The 21214-nt window shown below is 39.5% G+C and overlaps 1 protein-coding gene across 1 annotated transcript in view; it reads left to right on the top strand.

Moving 5' to 3' along the window:
• The first annotated feature begins 292 nt into the window (after positions 1-292).
• Positions 293-21214, top strand: part of ITGA9 (integrin subunit alpha 9) — a 245912-nt gene continuing 224990 nt past the window's right edge. Inside the window, exons 1-3 of the mRNA XM_063304073.1 lie at positions 293-733; positions 17190-17317; positions 18204-18310. Of these exons, the coding sequence (XP_063160143.1) occupies positions 555-733; positions 17190-17317; positions 18204-18310 (414 nt within the window). The 5' untranslated portion in view covers positions 293-554. The remainder of the gene's footprint in view (positions 734-17189; positions 17318-18203; positions 18311-21214) is intronic.

The following is a 21214-nucleotide window of genomic DNA, read 5'->3' as shown; positions in this document are numbered from 1 at the left end:
CGGCGACTGGTTGCTCGAGCACAGCCACCGTGCGGGGCACGTAAACGTCGCCCGCAGCCGGCCCGGAAACGCGGAGGGAAAGGCTTCTTGCAGCGCCAACGTTTCGGGAAGAGTCGCCTTACTGCGCCTCTTAGAGAGGTCGCCAGGGGGCGCCACGGCTACGGCGTTTTGTTGGACGGCGGCGTCCCAGAGCAGGAGGACGGTGGCCCCGCGCGACCTGGGCTGGGATTGGCGTGAAGTGGAGCTCCGAATTCAGAAGGAGCCCGAACTTCGCTAGCTGCGCCTTTCGCTGCTACTCGAGACTTTAGCGGGACGACGCGCACTCGGAGACGTCGGCTTAATCGCCCCCCTCCCTTTTTTCCCCTTTCAATTGTTTCTGGCGGAGGAGCTGTTTGAATGCTACAAGCTGCTGCGGCGGCGTTTTCTTCTCTCCTGCCCCCGTCACAGCCGAAGCGCGGGCGGGCGCGCGGCTCTCCTCTGCCCCGAAGCCAGCGAGCGCCCGAGAGGGCTTCCCGCAGCCGGCGTGCGAAGAGGCGCACTTTGAAACCTAGAGAATGGCTGGACTTCCCTGGGAGGGCAAGCGGGGTGGATTTAAAGTCCTAGTGGCGACGCTTTCCGTGGCTTTGGTTTACTCCTATAACATCGATCTGGATCATCCCGTGATTTATCAAGGACCCAATAACTCTTTCTTCGGGTACTCGGTGCTGGAGCATTACTACGACAATACCCGATGGTGAGTAGTCAGGTCCTTCCCAAGAGAGGGGAGCGCACCTTTTCCCTTTTCATCCCTTCTGTGAATTTGCCCAATTTTTATCTCCCTCCACCCCCATAGAAAAAGGAAGATTCTGAGAAGGTTGTTTTAAATGAAGTCTTCTGACGAGCCAGCTCCGTTCTTAGCAGCCAGTTGCCTCCATGAAACCCTCGGTTAGAGCCGCTCTGGACATGCGCAGAGGTGAAATGGTGTTTCTTTGACTCCCTCAGCTACAAACCACCCGACTACGCTTTAGCTGAGTGCATGGTGCGAGCTGTGTGCGGTTGGTTACTTTTTTTTTTTTTATAGTCCAGGATTTTATGCAAAGCCTACAAGTAAATCAGGGTCTAGTTAAGCAAAGCTGGCCAAATACATTGTGTGTGAATTCAAGCATATGCTGAAAAGTTGCTTGCAAATCCAGGACCACCGGCTATTCTTTTTCTTCCTTTTCATTAACAGTTTCTGGGTGGGAACCAAGCAGAAGGTGTGGTGGAAAAAGATGGAGAGTTACAAGGAAAGCCAGCAAAGTATGGATTCTCTGGGAAATCTCAGGAATAAGATGGGGTTGTGCAATAAAAGCCTTGCCCAAATTCTGTGAATGTGGTTGCACAATAAAAAGCTTCCTCATAGAGTCGTGGGCCATCAAGTTTTGATCCCCAAAATGAGAGACTGAGCATCTCCAATAGATGGCTCTTATGTAGCTTCAGCCTGAAAACTTCCAGAGAAGAACCCACAATTCCTTGGGGGTATTGGCTCTGTATTACCTTGTTGTAGTGACTGGCAAGTTTCTTCTGAATCCACCCGTCCTGTGCCTTAAATCTGTGGGATCAAGTCCAACCCCCTGCAACAGCAGAGAACAAATCTATATCTTGGCAGTTGAGTGATGATTTGGAAGGGATGTATTTAAGAATTGCTATGAGTAGCACCTCCTGCTCTTAAACCTATCCAGGACCACTCGTGTGACTTACTCAGTCACACGGGTTTCTGCCCTATGCCCTGAAGAAGCTGTGGCTCAAATTAAATTTGGGTTGCCTGAGTGCTATTGATTGTATGAAAGAGAGAAAATGGTTAATACGGGATTTCTGCAGTCAGGTGTTCCTCCTTCCTCTCATACACATGAGGGAATATATTGTTTGGCCGCCTTTTAGCATCTGGAAGGGAAATGGATTGTTTTTTTCCTAGCTTCCTCTAAACATTTTTGCCCCAGTATATGCACATATAAACAAAATAGTACACCTATATGAAAAATGATGCAGGTTCCAAGTGGAATGATCATTGGTAGTGCTATTACTTTATCTGAATGTGCTTGTGTGTGCATGCTAAGAGGAGAGTGTTGGGGACAAGGTAATGTGTGAACTCCATGGGAGAGATGATCCTTAAGTTAAATTGATTCTGGTAGACTGGGAATGGACAACGATCCAGTGATAAGGAACTCTAGAAACCCATTTTGTGTTCTGTATGTTGTGTTTTAGATGGTGGTGTGGTTCACCAAACCCATTGAGAGTAGCCAGCCACATTTTTGCTCAGCAGAAGTGGTACACGAATTTAGCCAACATAGTTTGTTCATGGTTTGGTGTGTTATGTCAGCAGAGAATATTGGGATAATGGAGTAAATCATGGTTCAGTTAAGCATGAATAAATATGTCATGCAAACACTTCATTTTGTGAGATTCTTAGCAAAAGTGTGGATTGAGTGAAGAAACGGGTGAAATCTCCTTATTTGTGAGTTTTTAGAATGAGCATTTTTACAGGAAATTGTTTTGGAGGGAGGTTAGCAGCTAGGAGCGAACATGCTAGCAACCAAATCTGTTTGAGGCTTGTAGATACCTAGGTTTGAGAGGTAGGATATTTGTAAGGCTGGAAATAGTAATTTGGATAATCCAGTGCAAAGTAAGAATTGACGAACTACTTTCCTGAACCAGCCCATTAAGTCTAGTGTTAGTTTGCAAAAGAAATCAGACAGCTACAGCTAACAACCTCACAAATGGGGCTCATTCGCTGATATCTGCTTGCAGTATAATCTGGAGAGTATTTTCCAGAGCTGTATTTGGAAGACTACAGCTTTTTAATTAAAAGCAAAGCATTTGCAAAAGTGTAGGAACTTCATCCTAATTGAAGCACTGCACTAAACTGTGATTTGCTTAAGTAGTGTGTGTTGAATAACCCATAATTTGCTTGTTTGCAAGGCATGTTAAACCAAGAACAAACAAACATGCTGCATTAAACCAGAATTCAATATTCCACAGTTGCTTTTCTTTGAGCACAAGTTGTCACCTTTAAAAAGCAGTGACCTAGTGAGAAAGTTCGTTTTTCCCTTCCTTATAGGAGATTCTTTTTTGGCTCTTCAAGCCAAAAAATTTGGCTCTTGCACCAAATCTGGATAATTTGAAGCAAACACATAGAATTAATGAGGTCAATAGTGAATTTACCTGTAGGGTTTTTATTTCCTGGTTTGACAGCTTTGGGGAAAGGGCAGAAGAAAATGATAGTTTTGCTCTCAATTCCTCTCAGAGCTGTTAATCTTAATGTTTTAGGGTAATAGTTCTCATACTGGGGGTCACGACCCTCCAGGGATCATAAGCAATTGGAGTGGTTGCAGTTTTTTTTTTAATTTGATCGAAGTTATGCGATCAGCTATCCAAAACAGCTATCTAGATTTATATTTAAAGTCAGTGATATATTTATTTTTTTGCCCAATCCAATAGTTTTATTCACAGGGGGCGGGGAACAGTTTTCATAATTTATAATTTGAGAATCCTGGCCTTAGGTCAACTTTCCCCAACTAGGCACCCTCTGGATATGTTGGGACTACAGCTCCCAGAATTCCTTGTCAGCAAGACTGAAATCTGGCTGAAAATCCTGAGACTTACAGTCCTACCACACTTGGAGGTTACCGGGCTGGCAGAGGCCAGTTTATGAGCCAAGTAGCATTAGTTACATTACTGGATAAGTTGTTGAGTATTTTCAGTTCAGCTGTTAAAGAGGTGCATTGGGGTAGTGTGTGTATCTGTGAATATGTATGTGTGGGTATATATTGTGTGTGTGTGAGCAAAAATGTTATCTCTCACAACTACAGAATAGTAATATGAATCTGTTTTTAAGCATTTGTGTATTAGCTCTTGCAGAAGATCTATAAGAGGAAGGCTAGAGTTGTGCTGACTTAGCCTCTGGTACAATCAAGGTCACTTGGTTTCTACTATTAAAGTAACGTTGTTCCATCCTGGATGTAGTGAAATGGAACAAGTATGGACTATTCCTGGAAACTGCAAATTAAACAACATTTAAAAACAGTGCATGCTTTTTTTTAAAAAACAACACAATAGCTATTATGACCTTGTGTTAGCTAGCCATCAATTAAAAATAATATTTTATCTCTCTTAGCTGATTTGAGAAAATAGTGCCATATCTCAATTTACTGGCTTCCTCAGTGAAACTGCAAAATCTGTTAAGATTTTTTGTTTAAAGTGGTGGATGGGGCAGGAAATAGCATTGCAAAGTGCCAGCTGCTCACTTTTTTGCATGTGAAAGTATTTTTCCTTGTTATTGGTAGGCATAGGGGTGAGCAACCAGAGGCCTAGGGCCAGCTACAGTTCCCATGCGTTTTTCTTTTCTGTGGTCCCCAAGAGTACACTAAAGTTTTCAAAAAACCAGCAGCCCAATTTTCTACATTTTGAAGTGAGTAAAAATACATGAAAACTGTAATGCAAGGTCTGAACAAATCCTTAAAGCAGTTTAGATAAAGAAAATACCATTCTCTCACAGTAAACCCAAACAGTGGGTGACCCTGCCCATTAGGCATCAGTGCATCAACCACTACAGCTCTTTCCACTCCCTCTGGAACAGTACTGTGGCCTTAAGCCACCAAAATCTCAGTCTAATTTCTGCTGAGCCCTGAAATCCAGTTTTGGGTGGGTGGGATGTTAGGTTGTATCACCCCATGAATATAGCCTTCAAAAATAGGTTGGCCGCATAGATGCTCAGGGTTTGTATGATTGATTCCATATGTCGAATGAATGAATGACTGCCACCGGCCATCATATATGATCCAGGATTCTCCGTCACAGTCTGGACTTAGTAGCTAGTGGAGCACCTGTCTCTTAGGCCTCACCAAGTGGCACATATGTGTCATTTGGTTATCTTTATTCTCAGCTGTGTCTCAGGAACTACTCAAGAGCCCATAATCTGAGCAGCAGATGCTTTGAGGATGTAACTTAATCACTCTGGTTGTGCCAGAGGAGAATAATCATACCAACCTTCACAACTTTCGGCAGGTTTGGGAAGCGTACATTCTTTTCATGCTGCTTGCATTTTCCACAGTTAAAGAGCTGAATGCAGCCCTCTATAAATAACTGTTGGCATCCAAGGCTGTAATGGGACGAAGAGAGAAATACTTTCAGCGGTGATTAAAAATGATGCCAACAACAACAGCTTTCTGCCTACTTTAGTATTTACTGGTGACATGTTTATTGTGTGTAAAACCAAAGTGCTATGGGGTAAAAGAATGTATATACATTTTTATCCTTGTAATGGGGGTTCTGTGCAAGTTGCCCTCTAGATGAGATGGATCTAAATTCACCTGGAATCCTTTGAAGGCAGGATTCATTTGCCTGCCTTCCTGCAAATGTTCACAATGCTTCCCTGTATTTCTTTCTGATAGATGGTGCTCTATTTCTTACACCAGTGGCTTTGGAACTGTAGCACTTTGTGATATCAATAGATGCATTCAACTTTAGAGTCAGCCCCTAAAATGAATGGCTGTCATTCTCTTTGATTCACAAGGACTTTTGGACTTTGCTTGTCAACTTCCATTGGAGTGTTTACTGATACGGAGCTGCTCAAATAATATTGGGCAAGAAATAGGTTGAAAGACCTCTTTCTTATTATGTCATGGTATGTATTTGGTCTTCCTTTCAAAAGTGGGATAGCCACAAGAGACAGGAATCATGAAGCTAAAAGTGACTCTCTAGCACCCATTGATTGGAGAAACACAGTATTCTATGTGTTTGTAAAAGGTGCTATTAATGAAGATTTTTATAACATGAGTTTTGTGGATAGAAATTGCATGCATGGGTGTGTATGCACCCAAACACACTCTGCTAATCAGGCTCTGTTAGAATGCTCTATTTAAGAACCATGTATCATACGTGTAATGGTATGTGGGGATGGCCTTGGGAGACAGGAGGAAGAGTCACAGACTGGACAACCATCAGGTAAAAGATATCTCAGTCCACAGGAGGAGGGGTGTGTGTGGGAGGCATTTCAGAAGGGACCCTCCCTAGTTCTCTGGAGAGTAAAAGGAGAGGAGGACAGAAATGCTTTAAGATTTGCAAGATTCTGTTAATGCATCCTTACAATAAAGGTAGTATTGGTACTCATAGTTGTGCTTCTTGTCTGGACAACTTCAGAGGGCTAATGTATGTGAGGTTGGTTAAGAGGTTGCCTCACTTCATGTGCTTAAAAGCTTAATCATTATCCTATTCTGACTGTAGAGTCTAAATCTCATATCATTCTGAGAAAATTTCTGGTGATTCTGTTGGGTCTGACCCTTTATTGATTAGCATCTCCTTGTCCTCAGTTGCTAGCTAGATGCCTCTGAGTCTGGAAATCCCATGAACAAAATATAAAGTGCATAGTTCTCTTCCATTATTTCTTTCTTGCAGGTTGATACTTGGTGGCTTGCTGCCTTCTGTACTGGAAATAATATGTAGTCATCATGGCTAATTACTATTGATTGTCTTAGCCTTTCTGAATTTGTCTAATCCCATAATGCGCTTTAAGCAAATGACCATTACTACATGGTACTTATAGAATCACAGAGTTAGAAGGGGTTGTTTAGGCCGTGGAGCCCAACTCTTTGCTCAGTTCCTTCTGAATCTCTTAACATGAAAGCAGATTTGAAGGAAGGTTCAGCAAGGAACTGAATGTGTGAAGAAGTGCTCTCTGTACCAGACCAACATTCTGCCTAGTCCAGCATTCTTTCTGCAAGTAGCCAGCCTTTTTCCTGTGAGGCTAGATGCAGGGCATTGCACTACTAACCGTGTGAAATCCCAGCGTATGTACCTAGAGATCAGTTTAACTTGTTCGTGGAGATTTCTTCTGGGTGTCATGACCAATGTTACTAACAGGCTCAAAACCCTACATATTGGGAATAAAATCATTGGGGTTATATGTATAGCCCAGGGAGCTAAGACTATTTCCAGTAAAGGGAACAAAAGCTGGAAAGGGTGTCTTTGTAGATTATTTGTTGTCTTAGAAGGTTAGGTGATCAGTTAGGAACTCAGTATAAGTATAAACTGAATTTATATCATATACAGAATATATGTATTGCTCATGTTTTTTTTCTGTACGGCAGTTTTCCCCAACCTAGGCCCCTCCATATGAAGTGGACTACACCTCCCATCATCCATGGACTTGGAACATGATGATTTGGATTGATAACAGTTATGATCCAGAGGGCTTCAGGCTGAGAAAAGCTGCAGTAGACAGAATGCTGCGAAGTCTCTGCAGGGGAAAATTCAGTTTTTCCCTGTCATACAATAGAGAGAAAAGTTTCACAGTTCCTTTGATTGCTCCATGGAAGGAGTTGCGCAAGTGTTTATGTAGCATATATTTATTTATAGGCATTTATGTGTGAGAGAAGTTTAACAAGTAACAGGGAAGGTCATTTCTGGGGTGATACAGACAGGTTGAGATGGAATCAATTACAGGATTAGGTTCTGCCAGTGACTTAAAAAACCATTAGAAATAGTATTCTTTCAATTAACAATAACCTAGTGCCCTCCACCCAGAAGTCAGCAATGTCCAATAATAGGTGATCATCCAGAAAACTGACACTAGCAAATACAATGTTTTTGGTGTGCTTTTTTCTCCTCTTGCTTGAGACAGTGGGTAGAATTTGAACTGATGTTTTCCCTGAAAATGTGAAATGGGGTCTTTATCTGCATTTCAGTCCTTGTTCTTGATGTGCAGTGGAGGCTATTTGGTTAACATCAGATGAAAGCCCTCTTCTAACTTAGCCTATTAAAATTACTTTGGCCACTATGGCCACAGTTAGTTAGCTATTTTAAAACTGTTTTATCTGTGTAATTTATTGCCATTCTGAGATTAGCTGACAAAGCAGCACTTGAGCTTTCACTTTCAGAGCATTTCTCAGCTCCAGGCCTGACATCTGCTTGTCTGCTCTGTGACATGCATCATACCTTGAAGTGTGGCCCTTCTTATAGATACCACACTTCTAGGTTTCCAAAGAGAGCTTCTTAGCCAGGAGCAGATGATAATTTGCAAACAGAGGGTTCACTGTCAGAAGGGTTATCCTGAAATCCCATTGGCTTCAACACTGTTTGAGCCCATCATGCTGGACGTATTGTGTGTGCTTTCTGACTCCTTTGGTCCTATCCTCCTGGTCTGAACATTAAGGCCCAATATGGTGTAGTGATTAATGTGTAATGACCTTGCACAGTGTACCTGCTATCCAATATATTACAAAATGCAGTAGAGCTAAGGCTCAAGATAGGAAGGCAAAAACACCCTGAAGGCATAGTTGCTTATGCATTCATTTGATGGGAAGTAAAGCTAACTTGAAATACTTTTACTGCCTGAAAGAAGGGGATTTCTTCTTTTAACATATAAATGTCAGATGGGCCCTTAGTTGTCTCTGAGCAATGGGAGAACATCCTTCAACTCATCAGAACACACTAGGCCAGTTTAAGGGCATGAATTGAAAATGCTGCCTGTTTCCCATCTCTCAGCATCTCCTTGTGGTGGGTGTCTCACAGTAGGGCCAGCTCTTAAATAACAGCATCAGCATTTGCTCTGTGGCCCTCTGCCAGACTGTCAGCATAGTGTGAGTTCACAGAGAGATCATACACCATGCACTGGGATATCACACAATGCCTAGCAAAGTCAGGAAGCAAAATGAAGAAAAAATAAATCTTAAGTCTGTTGGCTCCATCCTTGCATCCAGGTATAGTCTGGCTCGTCTCTTTACCATTCATTTCACATGCCACTATTTGTACTCGACTAGGAAGAAATGGTGGAGAAAGGGAGAAGAATGCTGTAAATGTCGTCCATGGATATCAGCACACCTTATATTTTCAAGAATCAATAAATAGCCATAAAAATTACATTAGATCAGGGTTTCTCAACCAGGGTTCTGTGGAACCCTGGGGTTCTGTGAGAGGTCACTAGGGGTTCCTTGGGAGATCACAATTTATTTAAAAAAATATTTCAAATTTGGGCAACTTCACATTAAAGACGTAAGTTTCATTATTTATTTTTAGTTTAAGAACACTGTTAATGCATGTATACAGGCCTACATGTGAAATGAATATAATAATTTTGTAACTGCTGGCCTATATTTCAGCTTGAATGTGAAGGGGTTCCCCGAGGCCTGAAAAATATTTCAAGGGCTCCTCCAGGGTCAAAAGGTTGAAAAAGGCTGCATTAGACACTTTGATTTAGTCACAGACTTTAACATATATTTGGCTGACTGGCTTCTGGTACACTTATAGAATACACATAAGACATTTCTAGTAAGGAAACTGAAGATATGCATTGTATAACATGCTGTACTAGTGCTATTAGAGATTGTTTAGTCAAAATGAATGTTTTTATGATGGAACTCAGTAAAAACAGAGTTCTCAGGTGGTCCTTCATGTAGGTTTATGACCAGCTTGGCTTCAGCAAGGTTCCTACATCATGCATCTTCCAATTATGTCCCAGGATGTCTCATATATTCCAGAAGATGCACTGAAAATGAGATTCAATCATTTCACCTCCTAGCTGGCATCACATTTTTAGTTATTCAAGGGCTTAAAGCCATTAGTGAACCTCTGTCCTACCTTGCATTTCTCTTACTTGATAATATGGGGAGATAGAAAAGGATAGGAAATACTGTGAAATGTATTCTCTTATAGTCTCCTTCCCTTGCCTGCATTCATGGAAGGCTTGGAGCCCATACCAGCTGGAAAGCTTATTAAACGTTTTGTTTTTTCTCCAGGAACAGCATCAGGAAATATTTGAGTCCACCTTGATGATATTTAGTCTTGTGCCACTTAGTAATTAATCATGTGATGATGCTATCCATTCACCTATTTTATGAAAGGTAGCACTAAGGTGAGAGTGGTATACCATCTGTCATTCAAAACAATCAAAACCCTGTCACTTATGTTAGCCTAGAGTCAATTCTGAAAAGCAAATTGACCTACTTCTTTGGTGCAGGGTGTTGTATGCTACATATCCTTTTATTCCTTTCTATTTTTATTTTTGCGGTATTTTACACTGGGTGTATTGTGTCTTTTGGTTTTGGGTTTTCTGATTACGTTACTTATTTTTGCTCACATCATAGATATTTTTAGTATTTTTCTATGCTATGTATCATATAAGCCATTGAGACTCATTGAATTAATGCAAGATATAAATGCAATAAAAAAATAAAATAATGCATGTGAGAAAGGAGAGAGAGGATCCTATTAAATATCACAAAACTTGTATACCAGTAAAATTGACTGAATTAACATTTTATATACTTTTAGTGGCAAAGATGGAATATGCTAAATATTCCAGCAATATCTTTAGAAGACTGGCAGCTGAAAGTGTGAGAGCAAGCCTCCATATCTCAAATAGCAACAAAAAGCATCAACAAGTTTTACAGAATTTGGCAACTATTGATTATAATGTTATAACGTTCAGAAAAACTTCCTTCTACATTTAACTATAGTTTTATATATATATGTATGTATTTGCTAGACCTTGCTGTTTTATTACTCATTTTTGGTTCTTCTTGTTATTTCCCTTTTGAAACCAAGGTTGACAAGCAGATAAGCTTTTGCAAACGTCAAGATTGTTACAAGATTTAAATAAAGGAAAACATAAGGAAATAGAGTAAAAGTAGATGTAAGATTACCTTTTTTTGTTTGATGCTTTGTGTTGAATTCCTGCATTGGATGCTCCTATAAATGTCTCTTCCAAATATGAAATAAAACATAAACATATAACTGTTGAGGAATTTGTAACCATAAAAAACAAAACAAAACTAACAACCTTGTTTTTCCTGTTTTACATATTTTCCCATATAGTTACCTAGAGAGTTTCTAACAAAATAAAAATTTCCTGTGAAATATTGTGGTCGGGACAAAGCTTCTGGAAATAAATAGATTTCATAAAATTTGGCCATACGCAGATTGGTTCAGTTAAATGGAGAATAAATTGAAGATTCCCATTTAAAACTAACATTGACCTAGAATTTGGTTGCAGAATCTTGCTTTACCGTGAAACTTGGTTGCTGAAACCAATTAAATTATTTAAATTGACTCAGTAGTGGAAACAGTTGAATCCTGCAGAGATGAATGACAAAAATGGTATTGAACAAATATTTAATTCTAGTTGACTTCGCTGGAGAGTATTTACAGAAATACTTAATTCTTACATTTACATCAGTAGGATTTTAATGTATTTAAGTTGGGATCCTGCCTCAGATTAATACCATTATGATTTCTATATTGTGTGCTTCTATTAATTTAAGTCAGATACAGGCAGAAATCCCAACTGTGCCTTTGTCATAGATCATAGTTTGCTCAGAAAAAAGCATTTTGTTTGAAGAATACTAATGTATAGCCTTTAGTGTTTTGTGGATTTTGCTATGGTCCTTTTCATTAGATAAAATGCAATAGAGTCCCAAGATCAAAATTAAATACTTTTTGTTTAGCTTGCTTGCTTATGCAAGAAGTCGTCTAGAAACATTTGGCGCACTTGTGAGATAACATTTTCTGCTCTTACTCCATGACCAAGAACAGACAGCATTACTTTACAAGTGTGCTAAATGTTTCCAAAAGATTACTTGTGCCAGAGCAATGGTTTTGGTAGATTTCAGCACTTAAAAGTAAAGTGAGCAGTCTGCCCTTCAATTTCTTTTCCCATACTGTACTATTGACATCTCTCCCACTAGATAAAATCAGGCCCAGCTTAAGAAATTTTCTTGTCTCCACCTCATCTTCAGATGGGATTCTCTCACCAAATCAAGATACATTAAACTTCAGGCCAGAGGTTCTCAAACTTCATTATTTATTTATTTATTTTCTATCCCGCCTTTCTTATTTATATAAATAACTCAAGACGGCAAACATACCAAATACTCCTTCTTCCTCCTGTTTTCCCCACAACAACTCTGTGAGGTGGGTTGGGCTGAGAGAGAGTGACTGGCCCAAGGTCACCTTTAGGCTTTCATGCCTAAGGCAGGACTAGAACTCTCAGCCCCCTGGTTTCTAGCCCAGCACCTTAACCACTAGACCAAACTGGCTCTCATACATTTTAATCTGTATGTTCAATAAAACAATAACAGAACCTTTCAACTCTGTAAAATAAAATCATTTCATTGGAAGTAAGCAAAAAATAAAACAAGAAAATGTTCCCACAACACCATCAAAACAGCAACCACCAAACCCTGTGTTTGTAATGGAAGGTTGAGCTTATTTCTTTTGCATAATTCTTGAAAACTGGGTTTAATTTTGAGGCCGTTCTCATTCACTAAAGTCAGGTAAAAAGTAAAAAGGACCTTCCTTGAGTTAAATCACTTTCTCTTAAACTGTGTTTAAATTGCTGCAGCTTGGAAAACACTGGCAGGCTTTAACTTGCAGATCACTCTTTTTTTACTTTGGTGGTTGGTACCTGTAATGCATATTTGCAGTTTTCTCTTTGCTGCAACCTATCATCCTTCCCCCTTTCCTGTCTGTCCTAATTCTCTCTACATAATGAAGGCTGGGTCTGATGGCCACAGCTTTGCATAGAAGCCTTGTCCCTCCAGGCATGATTATTTATCCTTTGAAAGGCAAACATATTGTGTAAAACAAACATACCAAAATAGCACTCAGACTTCGTACACAACTTTGGAATCATCACCTCGCTTTGCATTCAATACACTTTTGCATCAAACTGGTAATTCTCCTGGCAACCCTCCATTTATGTCTTGCAACTCCCACCCCTTTTAGGTAGCAATCAGCATTTGGAGAAATGCTACCTTAAGCCAATCAAGTTATTTTGGCAGCTGAGAGAGCAACTCTAACAAGTGCTTCTCCCATGCCTGGGAGACATATATAATAAGTTATTGTTCTTGTTATTTTATTTCTATTCCACTCTTCCTCCTGAAGAGTCCAGAGTGGTTTTCAAACCACTCTGTTGATCCCATGTTAGGATCCCATTGTTGATCAACAACAAAACCAACAATCTTAACAAAAGAAGAGTAAAAAGTTGAGAAAATATGTTTTAAAAAGCAATTTGAGAGGCAGTTTAGTCTTGGAATAATTAAATAAACAAGTGTTTATTCCCTCTTCATGACTCCCCAGTTCTGCTGACTGAAACTGCTCCCTCTGTCCAATGGTAGGGCTGGTCCCTGAAGCCAAAGCTCTTGGAAGAATTGCATAGTTTGAAACAGAAGTTGCAATTATTCCTGTCTGGCCTGAAAGTCGTTTTACTAATCTTACCATATTTCATATGGTGTAGATCTGTGATTCTCTACAGTTGGTTTAAACCCCAGGTTAATAACCATTTTCACTCTTCAAGAGAGAAGAGTCTAAGAGTTTCTAGTTTCACAGCAATGCTCTCATCAAACAATTCCTAGGATTCTTGAAGCTTTCTGTCTCTGTCTTGTATGGTCTCCCATTTCACATGTGACTTTGGGTGGCTATTGACAATTTAATGTATCAAGAATAACACAGATAAATAACTACAACAATAATACAATACAATACAATTGTGTTGATGCCTGAGTCCAACACCCCACTCATAGAAGCTAGGGTCACCTAATATCCAGGTCCAAGGCTTGGGTGAGCAGCCAGCTCTTTAAGGCTATAAAACTGATACGATGCAATGGTATAGAACTGCCTTCAGATGCATGGTTGACAAAGTGGTGTGAAGGGGCATTCTTCCCCCACCCACCCCTGCCATACATACATATATCTGGGAATAATATATATTATACATGTATTTGATCCTTAGTTTGGTTCCCTTTTGGAGAAAAGTTTTGATGTTTCTGAATCTTTAATTTTCTTGTTTTGAATGTTTACATAACTCTCTCATTTAAGAAGAACAAAGTTTTTAACAAGTACTTTAAAAAGCCAAGAACATGCACTTCTGATGGCAAAGATTATAATGGAGTATACACATTTTCTCTTCTTGGTGGATGGAGGAGTAATTTAAGTACAGAGCGTGTGGTACCTTGATGTCTCTATCTTAAGAAGAGATACAGTTGCCCTCCTATAAACAGAAGGAAAAATGGCTGTAATGATAAAGTAGAACTGAACAAAACTTCATTTTGCTTAACTGTCAAAGACTGAGAAGCCTTCCTAGGATTCCAGCTTCACAAAGCAATGGGAAATAGGATATAAATGGTCCAATTAGTTATTCTCTGCTTGTTAAAGAGCTGCACTGATACCTACTTGGACTTTAGAATAATCATCTGAGGTCCTTTGCTATTTGTCAGGACTCTGAAATTTTGATACCTCACTTAGAGAATAGCCCTCCCAGAAAGACCTCTTTGGCATCTGGATGGTGTTTTGGGAGGATGTGCGATGCCAGTCTTAAAGTTTTAAAATATTATTTTATAGTAGTCCAACAGATAAATTCTTGACTGTAGCCTTATGTCTTTTAGACAAAATATTCAAAGAACATTTTTTTTTTGCATTTTATATTTTAAAATTTGGAGTTTTATAGGGAGAATGTGTCATGAGTAAGGATGGCGAGCAGGGGGCTCTCACCCAGACTGTCAAGCGCATGCGTAGCACTGAGGAACTGTTCAGCCATTCAAAGAGACACAGATCGGGACCGCCTTAACCTTTGGGGTTTATATGGCTGGGTTTTCCCACGCTTTCTCAGTTTGTTAGGATTCTTGTTAAGTACTACTAATAAATATTAGAGACCAAGTCCTCGCCTCAGTGTGTTTCCTGGTAATCAGGACAGAATGTGAATGCCTTGTCTGTTGTGTACTTCCTCTGCTTTTTCAGGTTGGATTTTATTGTATATATTATTCTGGAACATAGTGCCTTTTTATTTGTTTTTCAAAGTATAATCCAGCTAGAGATTAGTAATTCAATGAAGGGAAAATATAATTGTAAATCACTGTATTTGAATAAAAAGATCCGTCTGAAAACCAAATGAATAATAAACCAAGAGAAGCAGGTTCTAGGGGACAGAGGAGGGCAAAGGAAGAATGTTTCTTGCCCCATTCTGAATACAGCTGTCACTTGCTAAAGCTTTCGTTGCAAATCACAAAATGATTTTGCAATACCTACTGTTATCACAGTTCAGATACAGAGAATCAACCTGATCTTGGGACTGTCATGATCTCTTCTGCTCCTTAGGATGAAACAGATAGGCTACTTCTAAACATCTAAAGCTCCTGAGAAAGGATGAGAGGCAAGTATGATTTATAATGCCAATAATAGCAATAACAATAATTTAGCCTACATATATATTGTAATTATGCATATTCTCCAGCAATATGCATAAGATATTAATTAATCTATTTTTTTTTTCACTGTGGTGACTGGTGGCTGTTTTCTTCTTGATTTGCCTAGGAAGAAATATTCGGGATTTTTATTTTTTTATTTTTTGACCTGATGAAATGTGGAAATGAATTCATCAAAAGCTAAAATATAACTCTACATGCCAGTTTGTTCTATTTTAAAATTTAATTTTTTTTTCTTACCAACTGCTTATAATTTAAATTTGGGTTCTGTAGATTGACATTTTTCTTTTTGGCTGTTTTCAAGTTCATAGAGCCAGTCAGTTAAATGAATGATATATAGTCATACATACGTGTAGGTGAGCTATTTGGCATTTTGATCAGAGCTTGGTAGCAGTGCACTGGCATCTGTTCTTAAAGCTGCTATTTCAAAGCTTTTCAATGTTTGTTGGCTTTGTAGTTTCCTGAAATTTAGGTATCTGGACCGTTAATTGTTCTCACTTGTAAAAATATTATTAGTTGGAAGGTAGCCCTTGTCAAAATCTTATGATTTAATGGTTTAGCCTCTGAAACTCAGGAGAAATCAAACTGTAAATGTACCCCCCCCCCACCTCCTCTAATGTTTGTTTTAGGTTTCAGTGTGTAGTTTTTCTGGCCTTAGTGAAGTCAGCCAGAGCCAAAACAGCAGCAAAACTTTCATGTCAGGTTATTTTTCTAGGTGCATATATATGTATATGTGTGTGTGTGTGTCTGTCTGTCTATCTTTTCTCCAGAGAGAAAAAACAATTATATTAATATACAAATATAGTACAGAAGAGGTAATTGGAACTGTAAATTAATTGTGTATTGTACCCTTAAGATAAGAGTAGACTGTTTCTAGTCCCCAGCAGTGCCAAATTGTGACACTAAAATGATGTAATTTGGGGGCATTCTGGTGCCATAGGAGTTTTAAGAGTGTGAATGAGGGGCCGCTTGTACCCATTCCCACCATAACTCTCCTTAAAAAAATGGTGAAAAAACTCAACCCTGGCCTTTCTAGTGATGCCATAGTGTTACTGGATAGCGCCCCATGGCTTTCAGGAAGGTGGGGAGGCTGTACTCCAAATGTTGCCCAGCCCTGATTTAAGGACACCTCTTCTCTTTCCTTAGCAACCATGCTGCAGACCTGAGAAGAACTTTGCGGGATGGGTTGGGGGTGGGTGGGAGAAAGGGAATATAAATGTGTAGGACAACTCCTGTATTAGTATCTTTATTCCAAAAATCAGTTTGGGGTAAATGGAAGAGGCATGGACTTTTCTGAAGGGTAGAATTCTTATTTTTGTTGGAGATTCTCATAATATAGGGCATGGACATAGCTCATATTGTTACCATTGTTTGTTGAATGAGCAACAATAGGTTGAGTTCATAGATAACACTAAGTTACAAAATTAGAACTACAGTGACTGGGTTCCTATATTGCAGTAAGCTGAAACCAAATGTGTCTTACCAGGCCAGCATTCTTACTCATTCCAGGCTGGAATGATTCTCTCTTGATTGTGTTTTTGTGTTTACAGCAATTAGAATCTCTTGCTGATGGGTAAGGTCAGAATTTGCTGCCTTCAGCTCTTTGGATCCAGGGGCAAGTGACTGAGATTTTCTTTTTTGCTTTAGCTAATAAGAAGATACGGCCGTCTCACCCTGTCAAAAGACCAGAGCTGTAGCTTTGTGTTCTTGTTCTTTCATAGCAGCATATTTTGGGGGATGAGATTGAGAACATGATACTACTCAGAAACATTTCTACTATGCCGTTATTCTTGGGTTCTTCTTCAAATAATGCATGGATTAACTGAAGGAAACGCCTTGACTTCCCTTGCTGCTGTGGGTGATCGCTGATTCACATGACTGGTGGGAAAACAAGAGACAAAGAAAAAGCTGTCACTGTGAAACTTGTGTATTTGTTTCTCCTGATGTTAATTAAAACATTTATTTGCTCTTGATTTTCAGGGTCTTGGTTGGTGCCCCAAAGGCAGATTCTAAGTACAGTGCTTCTGTTAAGTCCCCAGGAGCTGTATTCAAATGTCGGGTTCACACTAACCCTGATAGGAGGTGCACAGAGCTGGATATGGGTCGAGGTATGCATGAGTACAACCCTTTCACATGTATATAAACACACACTTAACTCTTTGTTTTGAACACTTTTTTTCTTCCCAAGAACCGTAGAGCCTTCTTGCACATAAAATCTCTTCTGACTCTGCTTTACCTACTTGTGGGCAAGTTGACGTGCAGGAAATGGCCTTCTTAAACTAGAAATGATATAGCATGGGAGGAGGTTGGAATCAGAGTCATTCATTCCATTGGACAGAATATGGTCCTTCCTTGCTGCTTCTATTTTCTGTTAGGTTGCAGAACCAAACTGATTTGGAAATGGGCGTTTCTGCATCAGATGTAGTCCCGCACCTTTTGTCCTCCTCCATGAACCAAAAGTGCTCTTGGTGCTTTGATGTAATAGCTCTCTGAAGTTGATAGGAAAATGTTAGACCTGCCATTCCTGGAATGATTTGCTCTCCACGCTTCCTGCTATCTTCTGTGTTAATACAACCTAGTATTCCTAGGTGTCTATGAATCATAGCTGGTGGGAGTTTGCCAAAAATGACTGTGCCTGGCTAAGAGAGATTGGCCAGTAGGTCCTTTCTTTTCTTATATAATTCCCACTGTAGCATTTTAGAAAGTAACTCCTTAGCCAATATCTTAATAATGATTTCAGATAGGTTTTCCACGGAATGTCTAAAAGCAGGAATGGCAGAACATTGTCAGTCTCTGATGAACTTGATAAACTTGTTTCAATGAAGTATTCCCTTTATTGAGAAATGTATTATGCTAACATGAATTCATTCTGAATCCACCAGATAGAAAAAATAATGTTGATTGTCTATAGTGCCATTTCCTGTAGAGATACAGAACTTTACTACCATCTTTATCCTTTGTAAGTTCCCATCCTTCTTCCTGCATTTGTTTTAGCTAATGTTCGAGGAACATTGTGTGGAAAGACATGTAAAGAAGACAGAGATGATGAATGGATGGGAGTCAGTCTGGCAAGACAGCCTACAGTTGGAGGAAGTATACTGGTAAGTAGTTTCCCCTTGATCTCATTGAAGTGGGAAGTGTCATGTTCTCATTAACATAAAATGTGTGTGAACAGATATGCTTTACCAGTGACTGATGAGAATTAGCTAATTCTGTAAGTGCTTCCTTTGAGAGGAAGGTAAATTGGATCCTGAGGACAAAGTTTGCATCTAGATAGAGAGCTTCAAAGCCCCTACACCTGCTTCTGTCACCCCCGAGGGCTTCCTTTTCAAAGTGGGGATAGATTTAGCACTTGGAACAGAATGAATGTCACATTGTCTTTCTGTGAATAAGTCTGCTCACTTTATTTTCTTCTTTTAAAAATATGAAATTAGTGGGCATGCATATATGTTATACGTGTATGTAGACTTAGTAAATATGTTAGGCCATGTGGGATAATTTTATGATATCTTTTGCTTTATACTTAAGCTAAAAATTAAATAAGTGAATGTTGATATACCTACACATTTTTTTTTACGGGGGCTCTTCCTGTAATTAGTAACTAAAAACTGAGGTCAGTGGGAGTTGGCTTTTTCAATGATAAAGTGCATTGTTCATGATGGCAAATGCTAAGAATTATAGAAGATTGAATGAGATATAGCCATCTGGACTTTAGTTTTATCTATATTATTAATAAAATGTAATTTTATAATGTATTTTATATATTTATTGTTTTATTGAGTATTTTGTTGTAAACCACCAAGAGTCCCTCTGGTGGGAGGAGATGGGCGGTGACAAATTTGATAAATAAATAAAATAAATAAATAGTTCTGCAGAAGAATAATGTCGTTGCCAGTGCTGGACCATGAATGGCTTTGTCTCATCTGAATTCAGTTTCCATTTATTATACCCACTGATTTTATTACTACCTCCAGGCAATTATTCAGGACTTCAACAATCTCACTGGAATGTAGTGGAAAGAAGAGAGAGAATCAGGCCCCAATCATATATTGAAGATATCAAGCTTAAAATATTGAATGGCTTCCCATATTATTTCAAGTGTACATTAAATATATGGGAGACCAAGCAAAACTTTGATGGACATTGAAAGTCAATAGCTTTTGGAAGCTGGCCTTTTAGATAGGATTTAAGGCATCATGTCCCCAAGCTGCATCCTTGAAAGATGTCAACAAAGAATACTATGGTTGTTGGCATTGAAAGCTCTTCAGAGGTCCATCTGCTGAGAGAACCAAGGCCATTTGCACCCCCAAATACAAGCTAAATTCATTTAATAGGTTTCACCCAGGAAAAATCACAGCTGAACAGCCTTTATGCAGCCAAGGACTTTGCTGAAGATAGTTTATTACAGGCCAGATGAAAATTCTCCAGTAAAAGGGTTTTCTTCTTTTAATAGCCCTATATGGCCTCTTTCAAACATGCAGAGACATATTGCAATAATGAGAATTTTCAGTTACCAGAACCACACATTCTGATGACACTGCAGCCTTTTCCAGCATGCTTTCTCACACATGAGTAGTTTAACCTATGCAATTATTTGAAGTAAAGCTTTGGAATACTTCTCTGGCAGTGCCTCAACATCTCTTTAAAAGCACTTGCTCTGTCTGTCTGTCTGTCTATCTATCATCTATCCATGTGCATCTTCTCCCTCAAAAATGTGAATATGGGGACATCACACGAAGTTTCAGCCCAAAAGGGCCTTAATGCAGAGTATGTTGTTTTAAAATAGCAAGAGGTAACTTCACGTAGCTTCTCTACCTGATGAAAACCATTGCTAGCTCTGATATGTATGGATTAAGACAAAGTTAGTTTTTGGGATGGAATTTCAACCGTGCTGGAACAGTTGAGTTCTGTCAAGAACACTTAGACAGCAAATGGTGTAATTTTAATGCTGTGTTTAAGGAAATTAATTTTGTTCATGATGAAACATCGTTTCTTTCACTGACATGTTTCATCTGAAGCATGATTGGCTAAATCGGCAAAAAATCACAAGTTGCTAATGCCATATTAAATCCTGGATCTGTTAAATAACAGCTTGGGATAGAAGCTAAATAGAAGGCCAGAGATTGATAAATTGCTGACAGCATATGTTTCATATATAATTTTGGTAAGTCACTTGGATTTTAAAGTATCAACATGAGAATTGGTGTTTGTATTAATTTAAGTGTTTCAGTAACAGAGGAAAAGTTCTTCCAGTGCTAATGCTGGAAAAGTGCTAACTGGGGACAGTCATTAGAACTTGGAGAAGAGCCACCTGTCTTTTGATTTTCCTACCTCATGCACTTGTTCTATTTATCATGAACGTTGCCTTTTCTCTCTGCCTTCACCACCTTCTGAAACAATTGAACAGTGACTAAAAGCACAATCCCATTTGTTTCTGTACTGTGTTCTCAGGTACATTGGAGTAGGGTTGCAGACATGAGCATTTGCTGAGGGCAGGGAGCAAATGACAACATCTGCATCCTGCTGTCATCACAAATGATGCAACTTACGTACTTCCATTGGGCATCATGAGGCAAATTGTATAATTGCATCACGTGCATGATTATGTCATGAGGCACATGCCATCATTTTGACATGGTGGCTGGTAATGGAACCTAATGAATGGAGGAGGATACCTATGATGGAGGCTTCAGGATAACTTTCTTACCCCATTCTTTTTCCATTCAGTCATGCCTGATTCCTGGAGACTGCCTGGACAAGTCCTTGCACTTTTCTTGGCAAGATTTCAGAAGTGGTTTGCCATTGCCTCCTTCCTAGGGCTGAGAGAGAGTACTGGCCAAAGGTCACCGAGCTGGCTTTGTGCCTAAGGCAGAACTAGAACTCACAGTCTCCCAGTTTCTAGCCTGATGCCTTAACCACTACACCAAATTGCTCTGCATGGCATATTGTACTGCGTGAGAAAACCCTTGAAATATATGCAGTCCTGTTGCTGAGATTACTCAGAT

The sequence above is a fragment of the Candoia aspera genome, chromosome 4 (assembly GCF_035149785.1).
Source record: "Candoia aspera isolate rCanAsp1 chromosome 4, rCanAsp1.hap2, whole genome shotgun sequence".
Taxonomy (NCBI): domain Eukaryota; kingdom Metazoa; phylum Chordata; class Lepidosauria; order Squamata; family Boidae; genus Candoia; species Candoia aspera.
The sequence above is the reverse complement of the archived record's forward strand: the minus strand, read 5'-3'. Positions and strand labels throughout refer to the sequence as shown.